This window comes from Mytilus edulis, chromosome 7, assembly GCF_963676685.1.
Source record: "Mytilus edulis chromosome 7, xbMytEdul2.2, whole genome shotgun sequence".
Lineage (NCBI taxonomy): Eukaryota > Metazoa > Mollusca > Bivalvia > Mytilida > Mytilidae > Mytilus > Mytilus edulis.
This window is the reverse complement of record NC_092350.1, coordinates 30766495-30789105: the sequence shown is the minus strand read 5'-3', so window position 1 is coordinate 30789105 and position 22611 is coordinate 30766495. Positions and strand designations below refer to the sequence as shown.

The 22611-nt window shown below is 32.6% G+C and overlaps 1 protein-coding gene across 2 annotated transcripts; it reads right to left on the bottom strand.

The window, feature by feature from the left end:
- Nucleotides 1–1780: 1780 nt before the first annotated feature.
- LOC139481238 (gastrotropin-like) lies at nt 1781–16981 on the bottom strand. 2 transcript variants are annotated; one of them, XM_071264411.1, is made up of 7 exons: nt 16746–16981; nt 12775–12950; nt 9967–10080; nt 6652–9371; nt 4730–4905; nt 3087–3203; nt 1781–1958 (listed from the first exon to the last, which is right to left on the bottom strand). In XM_071264411.1, the coding sequence occupies exons 4-7, from the start codon at nt 6815–6817 to the stop codon at nt 1902–1904; spliced, it is 516 nt and encodes a 171-aa protein (XP_071120512.1). In that variant the 5' UTR covers nt 6818–9371; nt 9967–10080; nt 12775–12950; nt 16746–16981; the 3' UTR covers nt 1781–1901. The 2 variants fall into 2 exon arrangements, with proteins under 2 accessions (XP_071120512.1, XP_071120513.1); XM_071264412.1 differs by lacking the exons at nt 1781–1958; nt 3087–3203; nt 4730–4905 and having other exon boundaries at nt 9149–9371.
- Nucleotides 16982–22611: the final 5630 nt, after the last annotated feature.

Below are 22611 nucleotides of genomic sequence, written 5' to 3'. Positions count from 1 at the left end.
ATCGATTAAGGTAGATGATAGGTATATGTTTCTTGAGATATACCTTACACCTTGCAAAAATGAAGATTTTGCTATGCTCTTTTTAAAATTATAATTAAAAAGATGGGTCACCGTGCTATTTTTGACGCTATGAGTTGTTGAAAATTGTTTAGACTTGCTTAGAATGATCATGAAAAAACACATTTATGTGCATAAAAAGAAATGTATAAGATAGAAACATGGTTTCACCGAACTTGTTTTCTTGCTACAAGTAAACATTTAAAGAAATCCCTTTCAGTCCGGTTTAAATTTTGTACTAAAAGAGTTATCTCCCCTTACATTGTCTAAGTTATAAAAAAATTATTCTAAAACACAAATGTTTGTTATTTGTTTACATATTTTGAATAATGCAATAAATCAGCAAGTTTTCTTCATATAGATAAACAGTCTTACCAATAAAATTGCACATATCCGTCTACAAATTCGCTGATTTGGGCAAATAAATAGACTGATTGCGTACTGAGTGAAGGAATTGGATTATATTCAAATGGATCGAGACCGTGTGCGTTGTCAGGGTAAGCGTATCCTGTATGCCATAAACAAACCATAAATACCAGGATTGGAGTGACGTTCGAATCAATAGCAGTTAAAAGGCCAAATAAAGTACGAAATTGGAGAGCATTGAGGACCAACAATACTGGAAAGTTTGCCAAATACAGCTGAGGTAATATGTTCCTGGAATATGAAACACCAACATAACTTGTGTGCACATCATAACGTATTTACATATTGTAGAGTAAATTCGTATATTGAAAGAAATGAAAACCAACTATGAATTATAAACAAATCGATACAAGTACTTACGGTACAAGTATGGCAAACGCCTGTTCAAAAATAAAATGCACATAAGTGAATATCCTGCATGACTAATTATTATTTTTCTAAAAGAGGAATAATAAGTTATTAAGTACAAAATATTTAGGCAAACGGAACTTATTGCTTGACTATTCTTTTTATTCTTTTTTTTTTTTTATTATATGCGTCTGTTGTACTCAGTGATATGACTGGTTTGGACATGCATTCTTGTTTAAATAAAACCCGAGATAAAAACTATCAAAGGAACGCAAATTTATGTTTTACTGAAATTAAACGACTACATCTAATTGCACAGGAAGGGGAGGATTGCTTATGTTGATGACTAATATACTAATATATATCATTTGAGGAGTAAAGTGAAAATTGATGCAAGTATGTTAGTTAAAAAATTTGAAGAATGTACTAATTGGCCCTCATCAATTATTGTATGACCTTTAACACCAATTCCAAAGTGAGTTGAAAGATACAAAAGGAAAAACAATTTACTATCGGTTCGTTTCTATATATCGGTTCAAAAACGATATATTTCACATACTGGACCTTCTCTCAAAATAATCGTAAACATTTATTATAACAGTTTTCAAAACCGCTCAAAATTGTTTATAATCACGTGTAAAATATAGAAAGGTTGTATACGCAATGAGATGAAAGTAGCACATGGAAACAGTCGAATGAACGAGTGTGTAGGCAGCTTTGTCTAATTGAACAATTAGTTTTTGCAAAGTTATATAAAGGAGGATGACAGACGAGATGCGATGACACATTACAGACATCAAGTGTTAAAACAAGACATCATATTGGTCCTTTAGTCACATCGATGAAGTATACATATCCCAAAATCTTCTGGGCACAAGCCAGGCAAATATTGTTTAGTTACACTAGAACCTCTGATATGGTCACGAAATGTATAAAAATTTACTCAAAAGAATATCAAATTTTATTCACATTGGTTAAACAATTTAAATAGTACATAAAGTATTTTCGGTTTCCTAAAAATGTCTATTGCATTTATCCCCTGGTGACACAAGATAACTGGTTCCATCTCCTTACGAAATTCTGGTAAACTCGCATGTCATTTCAGTACCGTCTTCAAGCGCTAATCTCTAAGAAAATAGATAAAAAAGAAATCCTACTTTGTTTTCCTTTTTTTTTAATCAAATGTTAACAAGAGCCTGTTTAGGCTTACCTCTTATTATACTCCCTAAATGTAGATCACGGTAAACACAACTGGTAGACACGGACATACTGACCTACATATATATTTCTCATACACTTAAAACTGCATTTCCAAATAACTTATATTCTTCTTTTTCTCTTCCTTAAATTGTCAGATATTGTAGATTGTAAAAAAAATTCGTTGAATAAATCTGGCACATAAGAACTAAAGATACTAGAGTTGAGATTTTTGGAGTACATTGTGATAAAATGTGTTATTCAAACGTAAATATTTAACTATTTATTTGGTGACGCGCGTAAACAGGAGCAACACCACTCCCTTATGTTTGTGTATTTGTTTCGAGATAGAGCTGTCTAGGTCTTTCCATGCAGGAAAATCATTTTTTAGAAAGAGTTTTTTTTTTTAATATTTACGTTATCAGTCTACAGAAAACACAAACTTACACACAAATTGATATAAGAAAAAAAATCAAATTGAACCCAAATATACGCAAGCCTCATTATGACATATACATGACTTTTTATTATCGTCTGTTCCCTTTTTAAAAACTCGTTTTGGTATTTTGTCGTTGCTTGCGTAGACAGTGGATTGATAATCGTCGTACGTACATCATCCATATATTTACAAATCTACTCCCCAAGACATATGCATAGTGTTATTTCAGGTGTTTTGAATGATTAAAAATATCATTATGATCTCAGTTAACAACGGAATTTTGTTGTAGTTTCATATATATATTATAGTTCAATTGTATGTACGCTTTTGATTATCTAATCATAGTTTGAAGTAGTCCAACTCTTTTTTTTATTGTGTTTCGATCAGGATTTTTTAGAATCGTCATTGATTTGAGTATTTTTGTTTACATATACCGGGTTTTGCTAGTATAATAAAAACATTTTTTTTTTAATTGTAAAGCTTGCCTGTTGTATAAAAATCCTGACACACTTAGTTTTCATCAAATTTTGCTTGGAGTGATATAATACAGCTGCATTTCTTTTAATGTTTTTTTTTTTTCATTTGTCCATTTTAAGTAGTAAGATGTACATTTATTTACCTCAGAAAACTTGTCGTCTCCTTGCATTACTTTTATGACAGTAAAAGTTTTCCAACCCATCGATTCCGACTGTTCTACTTGAGTAATCTTTTCATCCGAATCAATTGTAAATGTAAACTAAAATGTAAAATTGAAAATAAACCATAAGAAATGTTGGACTTTTAGGAATTTTGGTCCTTGATGCTTTTCAACTTCGTACTTTATTTGGCCTTTTAAACATTTTTAGATTTGAGCGTATTCTATTTTTATGATTCGAGCGTCACTAATCAGTATCGCAAAACACAATTTTAATCCTGGAATCTGGGATGGGTTTATTTGTAAAGACCATACTTGAAACATTTTTCTTTGAGTTTGATAACTTATTTGAATATTTAGATTGACTTTTTAGTTAAGATTGACTTGTACTCTTAATATAAGGTGAGGTGTGATACAAAGATTCTTTACCTTACCTTCGGAATTTATTAATTTATTTATATATATCATAAAATATATTGCCTACAAGACTATACGTTATTTAAACAAAACATATATAAGTACTTCACTTTTTGTTAATTTAAACTAAACATTTGCAACACGTGAACATCCTTGATCATTTTATTGAAAATAGCTACATCAAAACAAATAGTTCGACAATAACAAATATATCATTATGCTAATTATTCTAAAGTGGAAGGAAATGCAATTAAATAAAATACCGGAAATTGCTTGACTTAATTTTATAACACATGTTAGATACTCCATTATACATTTCGATGCATTAATTGAGGGGTTTTTTTTTATACTGAAAAAAAAAGAAAGGAAAGAATGGAAATCACAGTACTACTAATTTAAATGTTGTATGCATCAATAACAAATAAACCTGTCGAATGATTAGTTTTAGGAAGAACATATGATAGACGAACAATTTTGTATATCTCTTTTATATATCTAAAGTTAGCCAACACAATAAACAATAATAAGCATATGACATAGTGGCAATAAGTCGAAGTTGCAATGGCTAAATAAGAAAAAGACCACAAATAGATCACTAAATACAACATAGAAACCTTAAAAAAAGGCATATAGGTATACATACAAATAACAAAAATTCATTCTCACAGAACTAGTATATATATTTATTTAGGGCCAGCTGAAGGACGCCTCCGGGTCCAGGAATTTCTCGCTGCATTGAAGACCTGTTGGTGACCTTCTGCTGTTGTCTATTCTATGGTCGGGTTGTTGTCTCTTTGACACATTCCCCATTTCCATTCTCAATTTTAAATATCAAAACTGTAACATTAATCCTGGTACCTTTGATAACTATTCACTTTAAATCAGAATTTTAAAGAAAACGTGGTACACGTGACGACAAAAATCATTTACTACTTAACGTTTGGTTTATTTACCAACATATTTGTAATCGGTATTTTGAATAATTATTGTATTAATTTTTAAAATCTTGAAATTTTTAACCATTGATTTGTAGTAAATTCAAAAGTTGTGTCGTTGTTCTCCTGTTATATTTGATGCGTTTCCCTCAGTTCTAGTTTGTAACCCCGGATTTGTTTTTTTTTTCAATCGATTTACGAGTTTCGAACAGCGGTATACTACTGTTGCCTTTATATACCAAACTATATGCTATGTCTTGAATTTGTATGTGTTACCTTCAATCCTTTTCCCCAAGGGTCAGTTGTTGTAACTTCTTCTCCTGACTTGAACTTATATGATTTGTCAGGTCCAACATTACTACCGAAGTCCAATGTCCAAACATCACCATCCTGCTTGAATTCAACATAAATTGTAGAATTTCTTAACTTTTCAATCATTTCATCAGGCATGCCTGTAATTATAAATAATGAATAATTATCTTCAAATAATAAAATAACATGATTTAATTGATGAATAACGATTTTATACAATAGTAAATGCCGATATCGAAAAAAAGTGTTCCAGTAGACTTGTTTTTTTTTGTATGGAGTAATAATTCTGGGGTTTGGTTTAGTCCATGTTGTCAAATTGAAGATGAATAAGTATTCAAATATTTCAACTAACCTAAACCTTTAGAATCATTGGTAACAACTTAGCAATCGCAGTCGGCGTTCCATACTTTGATTTTTTTTACAGGAATTGGACCAAAATAGAAATCTATATATATTTTGAAACGTGGAACTCGTCAAATTGGATTAAACGGTCACAAATAGCCGTTTTACAGACTCTACAATTCAATTATAGAACTTTATTTGCTACATAGGCATGGCTTCTATCACTGTTTTAATATTAAAAAAATAACCACAAATAGTTTTCCTTTAAAGAAACAAGCACTGTACACCAGCATGGGCTCTAGTTTTCAAAGAAACAACACAAAATGTAAACATCACAGAATATGTTGCTTAAACAAAACACAACCTTTTAGATCAACATTTTACGGTACTTGTTTTTAAACCGTATATTGGTCTTCAGTTTTAAATCTATGATCTCTTTAGAGAATATAATGTCCACATATATTAGTAATATGAACCCTACAACAACTGTTGAGAGTAAAAAAACGACAAGAATAAAAGAAAACATACGGCAAAATCGGGATGGCTAATATGAGAAATAGTTACGGAATAAAGTAGAAACAAAACTACCAAACTCATAGGTATATTCAGGGCAGGGAAATCCATATAAACTGACAAAAATAAATGTTCTCAATCAGCGGAACAAGCGACAAACAAATGTCTTATTCCTGACTTGGAACAGGCATTTCTCAGTGTAAATGGTGGCTTAAATCAAGGGTTAAAGCTATAAAATATCTCCCAATTGTATGACAGTTGTTTATAATTTCGTTATATTGACAAAATGGAAGTGGTATTCCTTATATTCTAATGACCATCATAATGTTGTTACTAGAGTAACATTCGAACAGAATTCGTATTTTATGACACCATAAGAAAAATTATCCTTTTTCTCTTTATTATATGTTGCAACTAAAAAACGCAGTATAATTACGTGAGCATTTAATGGTTTTTAACATTTACTTAATTTATATAATATCCTTTGTTTTCATAAAATACATAGTTACATAGTACATATGATACATATAAGAGTACAAAAAAACTTGATAAATACATAATTATCTACTTTGATACTGACTCACACTATATAATTAATCTATTGTTAATAATTATGTTTCTCGATTCGATTAAAGTCTTTTGAATAAAAAGAAATTCCATTTAACTCATAAATGCACATATCTTTAGTTAGTAAACATGACAATGCATGAGAACGTAACAGTAAGTGCATAAAATAAAATATATATGTGTTGTGTACAAGTTATCATTTTGTACAATATGCATATCACAAAAATAACCATTAACTTAATATTATGATATAATATGATGCAGATGAATATTAAAACAATACAGTTGTGTTGAATCTTCTACATATATAGTGCTTAAAATATGACAATAAACATTTAATTATTATTGTTTATTTCATATGTTTAAGACATGGTGTGTGTATATCTTAATCAAGTTATAGATCCTGGTTTTAGGGTATCTTATATTTCAATTACATGTTATCAAATAACTTAAAGAAGGCTTACCTGATGCCTTTGAAAAATTATCGTAATTTTTGAATGCACTACTTTCACCTTTCCATTTTCCAATAAATTTCGCCATGTTGATGTTTAAAAAAAACACGATGTCAATATAAAACCTTAACCTGTCTACGTGGTGCTTGTTTTGTTGATGATTACAAGTTATACACATACTTGAGATTCATGTTAAACTATAATTTGTGTATGAAATCGTCAAATAACACACTTATGTTCGGTACATTTCACATATGTCTTATTTGTAAGCACAGTCGAGTTAATTTTCATTTTTCATAGATAAAGTATTGTGTTAGTCTGAAAAATTAAGACGTGGCTAAAGCATTAATTTAAAATAGCCTTTCAATACCGTCATAATCATGATAATTGTTTGGACTGATATTGTGAAAATAATAGTATGAATTTCAATATTATATATTCGTGGCAAAAATACGTCACTGTTTGTTTTTTTCCTGTGCTGTCGTTGGTGTAAGATGTTCGTTGTTCTTTTGGGGTTTACATTTTGTAACGACTATTATGTTATTTATATGTGTTTTTCTTTGCTGAGTTTTTCTCGTGTTTCTTTGTGCTGTCACATAGTGTTGTCATTTAAGCCATAGCATTGCCATCTTAGCGGGAAATTTGGCTAGCCATAAAATCATTTTTAACCTTCTATATCCAATACCGAATCAGAAATGTGACAGAAATAGTTTTTTTCTATGTATGATGGCATTTGTTTTTGTTAAACTTCAGCGTTTCTGTTGTGCCGTATGTTTTCTCATATAGTTTATTTGTTTCCCTCAGTTTTAGTTTGTAGGCCGCATTTGATAACAACTTTTGAACAGCGGTTTACTACTGTTACCTTTAGCTATCAGGAAAAGGACACGATCACTTAATTAACAGATCAGACAACTATACACATGGAAAAAGTATTGCAACACCTTGATTTTTTAAAACTTGAAAAATCAGCCTATTATTTTGGATAGAATATGATAAAATATTTGTAAAATAATATTGAAACATAGTTTATGATAACATTGGCACATGTGGCATTTAAACGAGCAAAAAATGTATGTAACCACGATTTTAATAACAAAATGAAGTGTTTTTTGTACAAACAAATGCATTTTACAACTTTTACTGTAGTCGAACTTCACAATGTCAGACATTTCAAAATTAATCTTAAGATGATCGTTCACATCATGGTTGATCGTTATACGCCAAAGAATTAGTACTTTGTGCACAGCCGCCATTCAAACTGATAACCCCTCTCAACGTCTTCTGATTCCTGCCATAAATTGACTAATTTGTTGCTAAGGTAGAAGCAACCGTTTCTGATGAAGGACATTGTGTATTTCATGACGTGTTTGAACTGGGGTGTCCTTTCACGCACTTTACGCCCATATATGCTCGATATGGTTCAAATCCGGGCTACGATCGGGTCAAGGAAGATGAACCGAATTCCATTGGAACAATGGATCTTCCTCGCTGATGCCAATTTCCAACTTTGGCGAACTCTGCACTATATTGGAAACGGACAACTTTGTGTCTGTTCATAAGCAAATGTCCCCGAAATGGTCGTATCGCACAAAAATTAAGAACCAATAGCGATGAGTCGATCTCGAACAGTTCTTGTTAAAAGGCTCATGTATGCCCACCACTCTCCTTTTAGGATTGCATTGTATGCAATGGCTTCCTTCTGACCAAACTTCATTATGCTTTATTTTCCCTAGTATATGGTATAGGGGGTCTTCTTGATCTGTGAGGGTCTTTTAATACCGTGCATTGCCTGATTACAATACGTGCGGTTGTCACAGCGACATACCTGCTCTTCTCATGCTGATAATCTGCCATCTTGCTGCAGTTAAGAGTTGTGGAGGACCCATTACAAGGTGTCAATCACATAACTTTATAAACTTGGTTATTTAAAGTGTTGAAAACAATGAGGATAAAAAATTAGTTCTATCTTAACAAATTATATCACAAAAAAATAAAAAAGTGTTTTTTTAATTTCAATTTCAATTTAATGTTGCAATACTTTTGTGTATATGTCCATGTGTATACTTACTTACCCTTCCGAAGCACCTGAGATCACCCCTAGTTTTTTGGTGGGGTTCGTGTTGTTTATTCTTTAGTTTTCTATGTTGTGTCGTGTGTGCTGTTGTTTGTTTGTCTTTTTCATTTTTAGCCATGGCGTTGTCAGTTTGTTTAGATTTATGAGTTTGACTGTCCCTTTTGTATCTTTCGTCCCTCTTTTAAAAGATATACCACTAAAACGTGTCGCTAGAGTTTTGATTCCACTGACACATCGTACAGGTTAACCTATACCAGTTATTTATACCTTCTCCTCTGATCGTTTATGGAATAAAGTCATTTAATTACGTCAAGTGTCATCGTAGTTATGTTTCCAAGATGATCACGATATAAACCGTATAAGGAATACATATACCAAAGATTCATTAAAGTTTGTGTTACTATATCAGCATTAAAAATTAAGAAAGAAAACAAATTTGACAGAAACGTTTAGTATGGTAGCTAGCAGATTAAAACATATAGCGATTGATTTCTTCTTTGTCCGTCTTTCAATCTGATTATTAGTGTATCCACATAAATGCCCTCTCGATAACTTTACAACAATCAAATCTCTGAATCTTATGTTTGTTCTTTGTATATAAATGCTAGCATCTTGTAAACTTTTGTGACATCTTTACTCCGTTTTCTAATTCTACTTCCTGCAATAAAAAAAACAAGAATGTATCAAGAAAGTACACGGATGCCCTATCCGCATTATCATTTTCTAAGTTCAGTGGACCGTGAAAATGGGATAAAATCATTAATTTGGCATTAAAATTATAAAGATCATGTCATAGGGAACATGTTAACTAACTTTCAAGTCAATTGGACTTGAACTTCATCAAAAAGTACCTCGACCAAAAACTTTAACCTGAAGTTGGACGAACGGACGGACGGACGGACCCACAGACCAGAAAACATAATGACCATAAATGGGGCATAACAAAAGCACCCTTGTGATATATCTGAAATTTAATTTAATGAATGTATCCTTCTAAATTTCAATTTACTGATAAAGGTAACTGCTATAATTATAATGTTTATGATTCTGCAAACATTATTGCAAAAACATTGTTCTGCAAAGGTTAGACCTGTTTGTAGAATAACATCAATGATACCGTTGGAAAAGAATGTACAATCATTAAGATGATAACCCTCCATTCAAAATCCAAACAACCCATTACAAAATTAAAATAGCACTTTATAGATTATATGTGTATAAATCAGTTTGTGATTCGACTATTAATGACGCACCATCAGCATCACATCATCTTTTATCTCCCTGGTAACTGTAATGTTCTTCCAGTCCATCATTTCAGCATGTTCTTGCAAGGTCATTTTACTGTCTGAGTCAAAAACAGCAGTGAACTAGAAAATGTAAAGAATACAAATTAATCATATACGCAAACATGTAGCTGATATACTAAATACTCGAAAACTTACAATATACATGTACATGATCAACTTCACGAAATTTTATTGGCAACTGATCGACATAAAAATTTGGACTGACACTTAAATTTATGTACCACAGATTTTTGGTACAATTTATCTAAAAAGAGGAAAATATAATATACATATATGCATTCGAAACTTATCACAGTAGAGGCGATACAAAAGGGGCATTTAAATTCATAAGTCGAAAATATGACATGACATTCGTTCATTTTGTTTTATATAAATAAGGCTCTTAGTTTTCTCGTTTGAATTTCTTTGCATTGTCATGTCAGGGCCTTTTATAGCAGACTATGGGGTATGGGCTTTGCTCATTGTCTCTTGGCGAGTTAATTTCTGAACTTATAAAGTTCAAAGTTGAGCTCAGCAATTCAGCGTTGCGGTCTAGTACTTCATATTTTTATTACATTATATATATGTCTAGTGGGACGGCTGCAGTGCAGGCGATTTGGTGTCACGATATCACAGTAGCATGGGTTCGAATCCCGGCGAGGGAAGAACCAAAAATTTGCGAAAGCAAATTTACAGATCTAACATTGTTGGGTTGATGTTTAGACGAGTTGTATATACATTATGTACACAGCCATGTATCACCATCATTGATGGCGATCCGATGGATACATCTGTTGTAGGGTTGTCACTGACTCAGACGTACTTATGAATATAATTATTTTCTGTGACTGTATCTTACATTAATTTGTAGGATCCTTTACTATAGATAATTTAGCTGATCTGTAACAATAACATCTTCATGCCTTATATATCATGTACTGTAGTACGCCGCTAGATTAAAACTGACGTGGAAAGGTAACACATGCACACCGAAAGCTCTTTTATTTGAGAGCCCAGGTGGTCGTGTGGTCTAGTGGGACGGCTGCAGTGCAGGCGATTTGGTGTCACGATATCACAGTAGCATGGGTTCGAATCCCGGCGAGGGAAGAACCAAAAATTTGCGAAAGCAAATTTACAGATCTAACATTGTTGGGTTGATGTTTAGACGAGTTGTATATACATTATGTACACAGCCATGTATCACCATCATTGATGGCGATCCGATGGATACATCTGTTGTAGGGTTGTCACTGACTCAGACGTACTTATGAATATAATTATTTTCTGTGACTGTATCTTACATTAATTTGTAGGATCCTTTACTATAGATAATTTAGCTGATCTGTAACAATAACATCTTCATGCCTTATATATCATGTACTGTAGTACGCCGCTAGATTAAAACTGACGTGGAAAGGTAACACATGCACACCGAAAGCTCTTTTATTTGAGAGCCCAGGTGGTCGTGTGGTCTAGTGGGACGGCTGCAGTGCAGGCGATTTGGTGTCACGATATCACAGTAGCATGGGTTCGAATCCCGGCGAGGGAAGAACCAAAAATTTGCGAAAGCAAATTTACAGATCTAACATTGTTGGGTTGATGTTTAGACGAGTTGTATATACATTATGTACACAGCCATGTATCACCATCATTGATGGCGATCCGATGGATACATCTGTTGTAGGGTTGTCACTGACTCAGACGTACTTATGAATATAATTATTTTCTGTGACTGTATCTTACATTAATTTGTAGGATCCTTTACTATAGATAATTTAGCTGATCTGTAACAATAACATCTTCATGCCTTATATATCATGTACTGTAGTACGCCGCTAGATTAAAACTGACGTGGAAAGGTAACACATGCACACCGAAAGCTCTTTTATTTGAGAGCCCAGGTGGTCGTGTGGTCTAGTGGGACGGCTGCAGTGCAGGCGATTTGGTGTCACGATATCACAGTAGCATGGGTTCGAATCCCGGCGAGGGAAGAACCAAAAATTTGCGAAAGCAAATTTACAGATCTAACATTGTTGGGTTGATGTTTAGACGAGTTGTATATATATATATATATATATATATATATATATCTGTGACTGTATATTACATTAATTTGTAGGATCCTTTACTATAGATAATTTAGCTGATCTGTAACAATAACATCTTCATGCCTTATATATCATGTACTGTAGTACGCCGCTAGATTAAAACTGACGCAGAAAGGTAACACACGGCCAGCGAAAGCTCTTTTATTGAGAGCCCAGGTGGTCGTTTGGTCTAGCGGGACGGCTGCAGTGCAGGCGATTTGGTGTCACGATATCACAGTAGCATGGGTTCGAATCCCGGCGAGGGAAAAACCAAAAATTTGCGAAAGCAAATTTACAGATCTAACATTGTTGGGTTGATGTTTAGACGAGTTGTATAAATATATATATATATATTTAACTGGATGTATATATATATATATATATATATATTTAACTGGATGTTAAACACCATTACAATCATCATCGTTAAAGTAACCAAATCGCTTGGACCTTTAGAAAGACAAGAGCATTAAAGACATCAATTTACTTGTTATACAAGCATAAATAAATGCATCAAAAGACAGAGTAATGTTTTAGTTGCGCCTTCTAACCGTAGGTTATTAACGGTCATTATTAATATGAGATGTATTTCGACTTTTGATTCTCGATATGCAATCGTCTTTTGAATTTTTAAAGGATACATATTGAAGTTTTACGATCTCGTTGGAAGAAGTATATTATAACTGACCTTTGAGGCCTTTCCAAACAAATCTGTAGTGTTAACTTCAATTCCAGGCTGAAACGTGTATGTCTTTGTTGGTAAAATAGATGATACGACCTCATACGACCAGGTATCACCATTCTTACTGAATTCCAAAGAATACGTGCCTTGTTTTAGTTTTTCGTATACTTCGTCAGGTAGACCTGTAAATGGAAAAAGTGCTGATGACAATTTTATAGGATGACAAAAATAAAAGTAAATAGTTTATGACGTTATTCTATTATTGCAGATCTTGTAATTATTGCAGAAAACATTACTCCTTATTACATTTGCAACATACTTTAACATTTTCTTTCTGTTCGATAAAGATTTAAAACAATTCGAACAAATATTCTTTACAAAATTTCAGCATACTATTCACCATTTTTGCTATTGAATATTCAGCATGCAGGTATAATTTTCCACATAAATCCCTTCATCTACACTAGTCTACTTCTTCTTTCATATTATTCGTGATAAATATTCCTAAGATTATGTAACACACCCTCAACTTACATAATTATATTTCCACTATAACTCCGCTTTCAGTTTAAAGGTATGGTTCCAAGCAGGATCCTTTTTAGGTAAGAAATTACAATGTAACTTTTCTTGTTACTTTTTCGATAAATTGATTTACTTAGTATATTATTCAGCAACATCCATCAAGTAGTCTGACATTTCCTTCTAGCATTCCTATATCATAATGATTTGAATGATACAGTGAATTTTTAAGCATGTAAGCGTTCTAAAATTACAGCTTTCTCTCTCCTATTCATGTGAATGATTTCAATGATATATTATTAATCTATATATCATGCGAAACGAAACGCTGCCAACATCCTCTGAGGTAGTTGTAACTGTTCTTGGTTTTAAGATGCCCTTGAAGGATTTCATGATGTGCTCTACTATTTAATATTAAATTAACTCAAGGCATCGTGAACAAAAAATGCTCCCTCAGGGCAGCTTGATCAGACCGCCTGTCATATTTGCCCCAATCATTCATAACCGAAAATCAATAAAAACCTCTTTTTTTATTTGATTAGATATGATTTTATTTTAAATTATAACGTCACTTTTAAACACCGCCTTATGGTTATTTCGCGTTGGCCATTTTTTTTTTTTATTTTTGGTGGAGAAGCCGTAGTGCCCGGAGAAAACAACCGACCTTCGATATAGTCAATTAAGATTGGAGTTGAGTGTACCCGCACGAGCAGGGTTGAACTCACATCCTCAGAGTTGACTGGCTAGTGATAACAGTAGTTACTACTTAGACATCTCGGTCTTGAGGCCCTACCTTTATTTTGAAGTATTGGAACTTGTCGTACAGTTTCATAGAGATCCACACTCATACACATTCAAGTAATTGTTCTGAAAAATACTTGATTCTGGCACCTTTTAGATTCCTTTTTCCCTAACAGTTATCACAATAAACCAAAATATCATTCCCATCCTTCTTTTTGTAATATTGAACCGTTTTATACAATTTCACACAAATCCATACGATTAATCTCAAGTTATTGTCTGGAAACCAAATATCTATGGGCGAAGACGCCTACTACAACGACGAAGACAACGCTGACAACGTTAAAGCATTATAAGACCGTAAAACTATCAATATTTATTAATTAATTCATTATGTGTACACATATGAAGGCGTTAACCAGATCGGGGTATCTGATCAAAGCCAATATAGTATTGTCGATGCAAGATGATAGTTTTCAATAATTTAGAAGATGGTACATATTTCAGCGATTTAACTATTATAATTAAAATGTTATTGAAGAGGATAATTAGCGTAGGGTATCTAATATATAAATAACGACATATTGGTGTAATTTGTTCCTTTTTGACTTTCCTAAGATGTATTCATCATACCGGATTATTGAGGTCGCACGATTTTTTTAAAGCGAAACTTTAAACCCCTAAATGTTTTTTTCAATGATTTTTTCTTCGTGAAACAATTCTTTCAATTCATAATCACACTTAAATCAGTTTTAAAATGTTGCATCTTCTTATTGCAGAGATTGAGCAACGGAAATCTGAATCAGCCTATACTATATTGTAGGCAGTCGGAAAACGTGAACGTGTTGTAGGCATTGATTTGACGTCAGAAACTCGTCTTACTGTACAACGATATAAGCAGACGGGATTTGATGATGACCATCAATGACCAGATCAATACAACGCCACGTTAATATAATTTGATCACGAAACGCCATTTGTAAGACATAATAACGGCCACAACTTGCAGAATGCATGGGAAAACTTTTCCCATTAACTGAAATACCAAAGAATCGACTACAGAAAAACATTTAAAGCCTTCAAGTTTAAGAGGCATAATTGCCAAAGCACATCGAAATGGGTGTGGCAAGGACAAAATCAGAAAGTACAAATAGGAACCCAAAACATGTCAAACACAATATTAGTCGAACTTTCTGACAATCATTTTTGTGTTGGTTACAGGCAGTCCTTTATGTAGCGTGTGTGAAACTCGCATTAGTACGAGTTCACTGTATATATAGTGCTAGAAAAAGTGGCGGGGTTGCATGCATAATAACTTCGTGCAGAGTAGTATATAGAATAAAGTCTTTTTCAAACTGTCCGTCAATGAATGAATGAATGAATGAATATGAATGCATGAATGAATGAATGCATGAATGAATGAATGAATGCATGAATGAATGAATGAATGCATGAATGAATGAATGAATGCATGAATGAATGAATGAATGCATGAATGAATGAATGAATGAATGAATGAACGTAGTAAATATATAGAACGTACAACATATAGTGTAGTACTAGTATATAACTGTACTCTAATAAAGAGCTACGATGACAATTGCATTCGACGGTGAAACATCTATTGATAAGAGGGGAAACCAGAATTTCAGTCCATACTGCATGATTTGAACGTAAAATATGACGTAATCACTTCAACTTTCGAACTGTATGTAAACGATTTTTAGACACAGAAGTAATGAAAGCAATTTATTTTCATACATTTGTTTAACAAAAATTGCATATTTAAAAATGAGAATTAAAAATGATAATCTAGTACATACTTATAACATGTATAAGTACTACGTTTTTAAAGTCTGTCAGTATCTCAGGTCAGTATATCAACAATACTAATTATATAACTTTATTTTAAAATGTATATCAGAAGTTAAACAATTTAAGCAAGCAACTTTAGAAGACTTGGAAAATAATTCTCAAGCCAAGATTCAAGAAATTGAAGGGGTGTATTTCGACAAATTATGTGCCAAGAAAAATACAATTCTATTCAAATTAATCAAGCGATTTACTTGCAGAGTGTCAGATATATTTGTATTGGGGTTGAATTAAGATATAGATATTTTACAATAACAGATGATATGCACCATGAAAGTTAAACATCCTATGATAAAAGTTTTGCACATTATTTATGGAAACCGTATACATGTTCTTCCGTCCAATTTTTCCTTCCCACATTACTTGCGACAGTAAGCACTGCATTTTTAGGTGAAATAACTTAAAAGGTACACATTATTAAATCGATTTCCACAACTTGAAGTAATTTATGATAAAATTATATCACAAAAAGAACAGAACCAGAATCAACCAACAACATATAAAAAACCCGAATAAAACTTGCAAAAATTAATCAAAGTCAAAAACCCTCTTTGACGCCGCATTTTTAGTGTAACGTCGTGTTGTAGGAACATCGTGCACAACGTTTATATACTATATATCTTACTTGCCCTTATAAAACAGCCTAGCAGACAATACAATAATTTAACTAATCAGAAATAACTTTCACCATAATATAAAAAGTTGTTTCGCTCTGACGGTTAGTTTCATAAGTTTATAAGTGTACATCTTTATTTGAATAGTAATGACACGTCGAAAATGTATAAATGTGTGCTTACTTAAAATAGTCAAATAGTCAAGTGGTGGTTTATGATAATAAAATTTACCTGACGCCTTGGCGAATGCTTCAAAATTTACAAACGAACTTCCATCTCCTTTCCATTTCCCCAGAAATTTAGACATAATTGTTATTTCTTGAGATTATCTGTAGCAGATTTATGTGTACATGGTGTAGTTAGTTTACCCTACATGATATCATGGTAAATATTGATATATTAGCACATGTATAAATACATGAGTTTGGACATAATTATACATGATATACACGAATCTGAGTCACAATACTTGATGATTTATAAGTATCCAACATATGATATTTTGAAAACATGATTAACCATGTGTGTATATTTTTTATCTATCTTTTCTTATATGTATATAGATAAAAAAAAATGGATAATATATATATATATATATATAGATTAGAATATGGCGAGAACTGCATCATTGCATGACCGACTGTTGATTTTTAGCGTTTAATCTAAATCATAGATGTAATGTGTATTACATCTATGTGTACTATTTATTCAATAACGATTATCAAAAAGTGAAATTGCTTTCCACATGTTTCAGGTATCACTGGTACTCCGACGACATTAATATAATCCGTACAATAATAAGTTATTTGCTTACATGATGTCTTTAACTCGATCATATATAGTAGTGGTATGTCTGGCGCATGAATTGCTTTATCAGTTCGGTTCTTTTTAAGTTTGTTAGTAGTATGTGTTGAGGAGGAAGACAGCAAACACATATAACTACTTATTCTGTGTTGGTACTACTGGTACATACTTAGCCATGTTAGCTTCACTGCATGCTATAGGTGTTAAGTAACTCGGAGTCTTATGAGGCGGCAGATACCAAGGGGAAATCTGACGACAATTGGCAACATCTATATTACTATTTTACAATTTCATACATCTCTCTGTTCCTTGATCATTTTGGTTTCTTTACTTGTCGCATTGTCAATTATACCACATCTACTCATTAGATAAAGGTATAATCGACAACAACTATCATAAAAGTTAAATGATATAAGTCGTGTAGGTGCTGCAGTATTGAAGCCCTATATCACTGTCACAATAGAGAACACGTACCCTGTTGATAGTAAAGTAGTAATTAAGATTGGTGATCATAAAAGCTGACTAGCGAACACTGCGATCCGTTTAAACAAAAGTATCTATTTTAAATTCTTTTTGCACGATCTTATATTGGTTACATGTAAGTTACCATGTTGTTTTGTCAACTGAAAAACGCTAAACGTTATACTACCGTCTCATATTTTGTAAAGAAGAAAGGCAATGTTTTTTTTTTATTATAGACTCTTCTAAAATGTAGGGGACAGAGGATAATCTTCATTGTTTCTACTGATCAAAAATGGTTCAGTTCTCACATAAAGTAATGTTAGATTAGTGCAATGTTCTACATTGGTTCATTTGTTTTTACCATAAAAACAAATACAAGAACATAGTTACCAAAGGTACAAGAACGTGTTAGTATGATATACAATTACACCATTGCCCTAGATCATGAGAAGAAGGATCGTTCACAAACTTGTTTGACCCCGTTATACTCTTTATATGTCTGTCCCAAGTCGATAGCATGTAATTCAGTGCACATTTTTCCTAGAGAGATATTGGCAACGTTACATTTGATGTAAGATCTCCTGCATTGTTTATTGGCATTTATTAAATTAAAACCAAGGATTATGACTTCAAAAAGATATACATTGATTTATTTGTACTAGTTAGTATACCTTTGCGATGATAGATATGTAATAAATGTAATATGTAGCTACACGACACTCTTTCAAAACCCTTGAATAAAAAAAGCAGAAAATGGCTTGCAACATTACCCAATACTAGTCCTTTTGGCACTGTTCGGATAAAGTCACACCCCAGAGGCAATATTTAATCATCAATTGCAAATAACATTGCTGAGTATTGCCAATTTGCGTATTTACATGTTCATATTCTATCAGGCGAAAACACGAAGTCAAAAATGCAAAAAAAGCGAAATGGTTTCATTTCATGCTATCATATTTTATACTTTCCATTTTCGTGTTTTTACCAGATAGAATTCACTCGTTTTGTGTACCGCATGCGGCGTGGAGAGTAGCACTACGTCACCCATTGATGCACAGGCAGGCCCATTTTGTAACATCAACGTGCTGTCTTATACGCGAGAACTTACAAAACAACAGAATATTATGCGATAAATGTGGTAAACTTTTTGATGATCCTTGTACTCATGCAATACTATCATGTGACTATACAGTTGATGCTCTAGATCAATTTTTGAGGAGTGTTATAGACATAAACTCGATTACATTTAGTGTTCACTTAGGAAATATGACTGACAATAAATTGGTTAATTTTATTCTTGCCTGTGACACCGATTTTGATCTAAAGAATGAAGAACGTGAAAAGTTTAACTTCATGTGTGTGAACTTTATTTACAATTCTTGTAAATTGGTACAGAACCACAACTGCTGCTAGTAGTACATAAACTATCTTCAAACTGTAAAGAACATATGTAAATAATTGAAATTTTCGTCGTGATCCCGTCTTTATTGAATGTCTCTGTGTAAATCATAACTCGTGTTGTCTGTGTATATGATTAATTGTCTTTGCTTTGTTTCATACTCTCCAATAGGAGGCAAATAAATTATATTATATATCTAGTATATTTACTGCAGGGTTGTTACTCGTGTGGATACAGTAGAATGTGTCGCCTTGCATGTAGTGTATGCCCTTATATTTTTACAGTTCGGATTTTTTTAATTAACTGTCAGTAACCTCGAGAACTCTCAGATCTATATTAACTGGACGCCATATTAATAATAAATGCGATTATTTTTTTTATATGCATTGCAATTCGTTTCGTCAGCATGTCGCATATTGTTTGGGTTTTTTTTTGGAACACTTTCGAAAGTTGTATTCCATTGACCATTTCTGAAACTTCTTCCTCACTTTGTTCATTGTTTAGAACATTGGGTTTATGTCAAATTTACATTGAAGTCTTCATGCAGTTTTTTTTTAAATTTCTCTGTAAAGTCATGCGTCCATTAAGTTGGAATCTTCCCTCCGAAAATTTTACGGACGCCATCACGAATAGGTTGACCGTTATGGAATATACGTATTACAGATGAAATCAGATATGTTCCTTATGTCGCAACTTCAATCCCGTTAATTTTTCAATTTTTTGACCTGCATAATTAGACTTAATATCGGGTTAGAACTGATATGAGCAACGCAATGGGTGCTGCATGTGGAGCGGTATTGACTTACCCTTCCGGTGCACTTGAGATCTACTCAAGCTTTTTGGTGGGGTTCGTGTTGCTTAATATTTATTTGTCTGTGTTGTGTTTCGTGTGAACTATTGTTCGTCTGTTTGTCTTTTCCATAGCGTTGTCAGTTTATTTTCGATTTATGCGTTTAAATGTGACACTGGTATCTTTCGCTCCTCTTTTAGATATTACATGGGCATTGCCTATAAATGCAGAGATTTTCAATTTCAAAATGTTGAGTTTTTTGGCTTTTAAAACTGTCTTTTGCATTGAAATTACCAAGTTAAACTTTAATAATTTAATTTTTGATGTAACGCGTCTTCGGATTGACTGACGTTTTTTTAATAGACCACTTTCGAGTTCATCCGTCACTGGAAAAAACTCGTCAATTATACGCGCCTTTATGACGTCATTTACCAGAAAGAGGGGGTCGCCTGTATCCCTGCACTATTTACGTTCATCAAGCGTCTTAGTGATCGTAATTGTGCAGGATTAACTAGAAATAATGGTTGTTCTTTAGGTACTTAATGACAATTCCCTAATGACAGCAATGCTGATTTGTCAATTTTGAGAATTCAATTTGCCGAATAATTCGTAAAATATAGAATTATAGTTTTCCAACCACTCGCTCAACATTGGAATGGAAGTGACGACGCCCCTAAACACACAAATGACGTTCACTAAAACCAGAGTTTTTGACGGAAATGCATTGAACTCGAAAGTTGTCTATTGTAAGCTCATAGACATAATTTAGTCATGTGACCGTGACATCATCAGTATTTTTTCATGATCTAGTATGGTTTAAAATGGAATTTAGAATTCAATTAGATAAGAAATAACTGTACGCGGGTTATTCAGTGTGCACCACGGCACATTTTTAATGTTATTTCTTCATAGATAGAAAAAAATACAGTCATTCCATAAATAACCTATTAGCTGACTATGATATGACACTTAATCTGGATTTTTTTTTATATTAATTGTATTTCACATGTTTAAAATTAACGAAAAACTTGGCGAATACACACAATATTACTTCAAGGTTTTCTGTTCAGTTGAGTGAAACATGTACGTGGTTAAAATTTAACATTAAATCGACCACGATCGCTTTTTTTTGAAGTATTTAATTTACCATCGATGACATGGCATATTATAAATTTGGATTACCGACAAGTTATTGAGCATTGTTTTATTTTGCAGACAGAATCGTACTTATTGACTGTCTGGGCCAATAGTAGTTATATTGTTAAATCACCTGGTAACGTTAACTATTTATAGAATGTTGTGGAGTACAGCATTGACTATTCGAAAACAGTAGCCAAGATTGATTGATATATTGATTAAATACTAGCGTTTAATTAACGCTGTGTCAGCCAAATGAAAGCTAAATCGCGGTGGTCCAATGTCAAAGACATGGTGCTAGACCTTGAAAGTACTGTGTCTCCAACAAGGCAACTTTTAAACATGGTCAAAATTAATGTTAAACATAAAATTTCTCTTAATGCAATATTGACTGTCGTGTTTAAACAACCCAGTATAAAAAATAATTTCAATATATCCATTATTTCAACGATAGAATAAATATCGAATAATTTGATTCCAAATAGACAATTGTAAATTTTTCACTTTGTATTTTTCTTCAGTTTTTTTCGGTCTAAAAAGGATTTGATTATTATAGTTGCATTTACATATAATAGTTAAATACATGTATATTCGCCAACTCAAGGGAACGTACTAATGACTAAACACCAGCTGTACTTATTATTTAAGACACGAGCAACGCGAATGGTTGCACTTTTGGAGAAGGAACTGTTTACTCTTGTTTGAACATTGGTGCGGTTAACAAATATTTTGGCATTTTGTTTCAGTCTGCTTTTGTGAAAGATGTTTTACATTACCGACGGTAAATGAGTTTGGTAATGTGTAAAATTAGACAAAACATATTTACCAATCCATTTTAGTACATTTATGACACTTTTTTAATGACATCGAGTTATCAGATTTTAACCTGTGTACACAGTAAATCAAGTTTTATAAATCTCTGACGATCCAACCGTAACATTTATTTCTTTACTGTTTTGTTAAACAAATGATCCTTCATGCACGTATTAAAATACCTAACTGGTGAAGTCAATAGGCTTTATACAATTTTAGTTTCAGAAATGCATTTTTCCTTCTTCTGATCAATAGGAATATAGCTCTCGTGAATCTTTGTAATATAGTTAGATATTATATATCAAATAAATTTAAAAACTCTTCATGATGGTACATACGTCATTATACATGTAGACCCTTTATCAGGTCGAGAACTCTAGATTTCCTGACGTCAGAATATATTCGCATAGTAATTTCCAAAACACAAGGCCAATATGGCCTTGAAAACTTACCAACCGACTCAATGAACCACAATTCATTGTGGGCTACTACGAGGTTACTATCACTTGAAAACACGTGGAATTAATTGGAAAACTGTCGACTAATAAAAAGTAAGGGACTCTCATAATACATGTTTTTGTTCTGCGAATATGTTTAATGTAAAATATATAACATAATCTTCAATTTGCATGCTCAGATTAAAAAAAATACTGTTTACTGGCTTCACGATTCGATTTTTTTTTCGCCTTGTT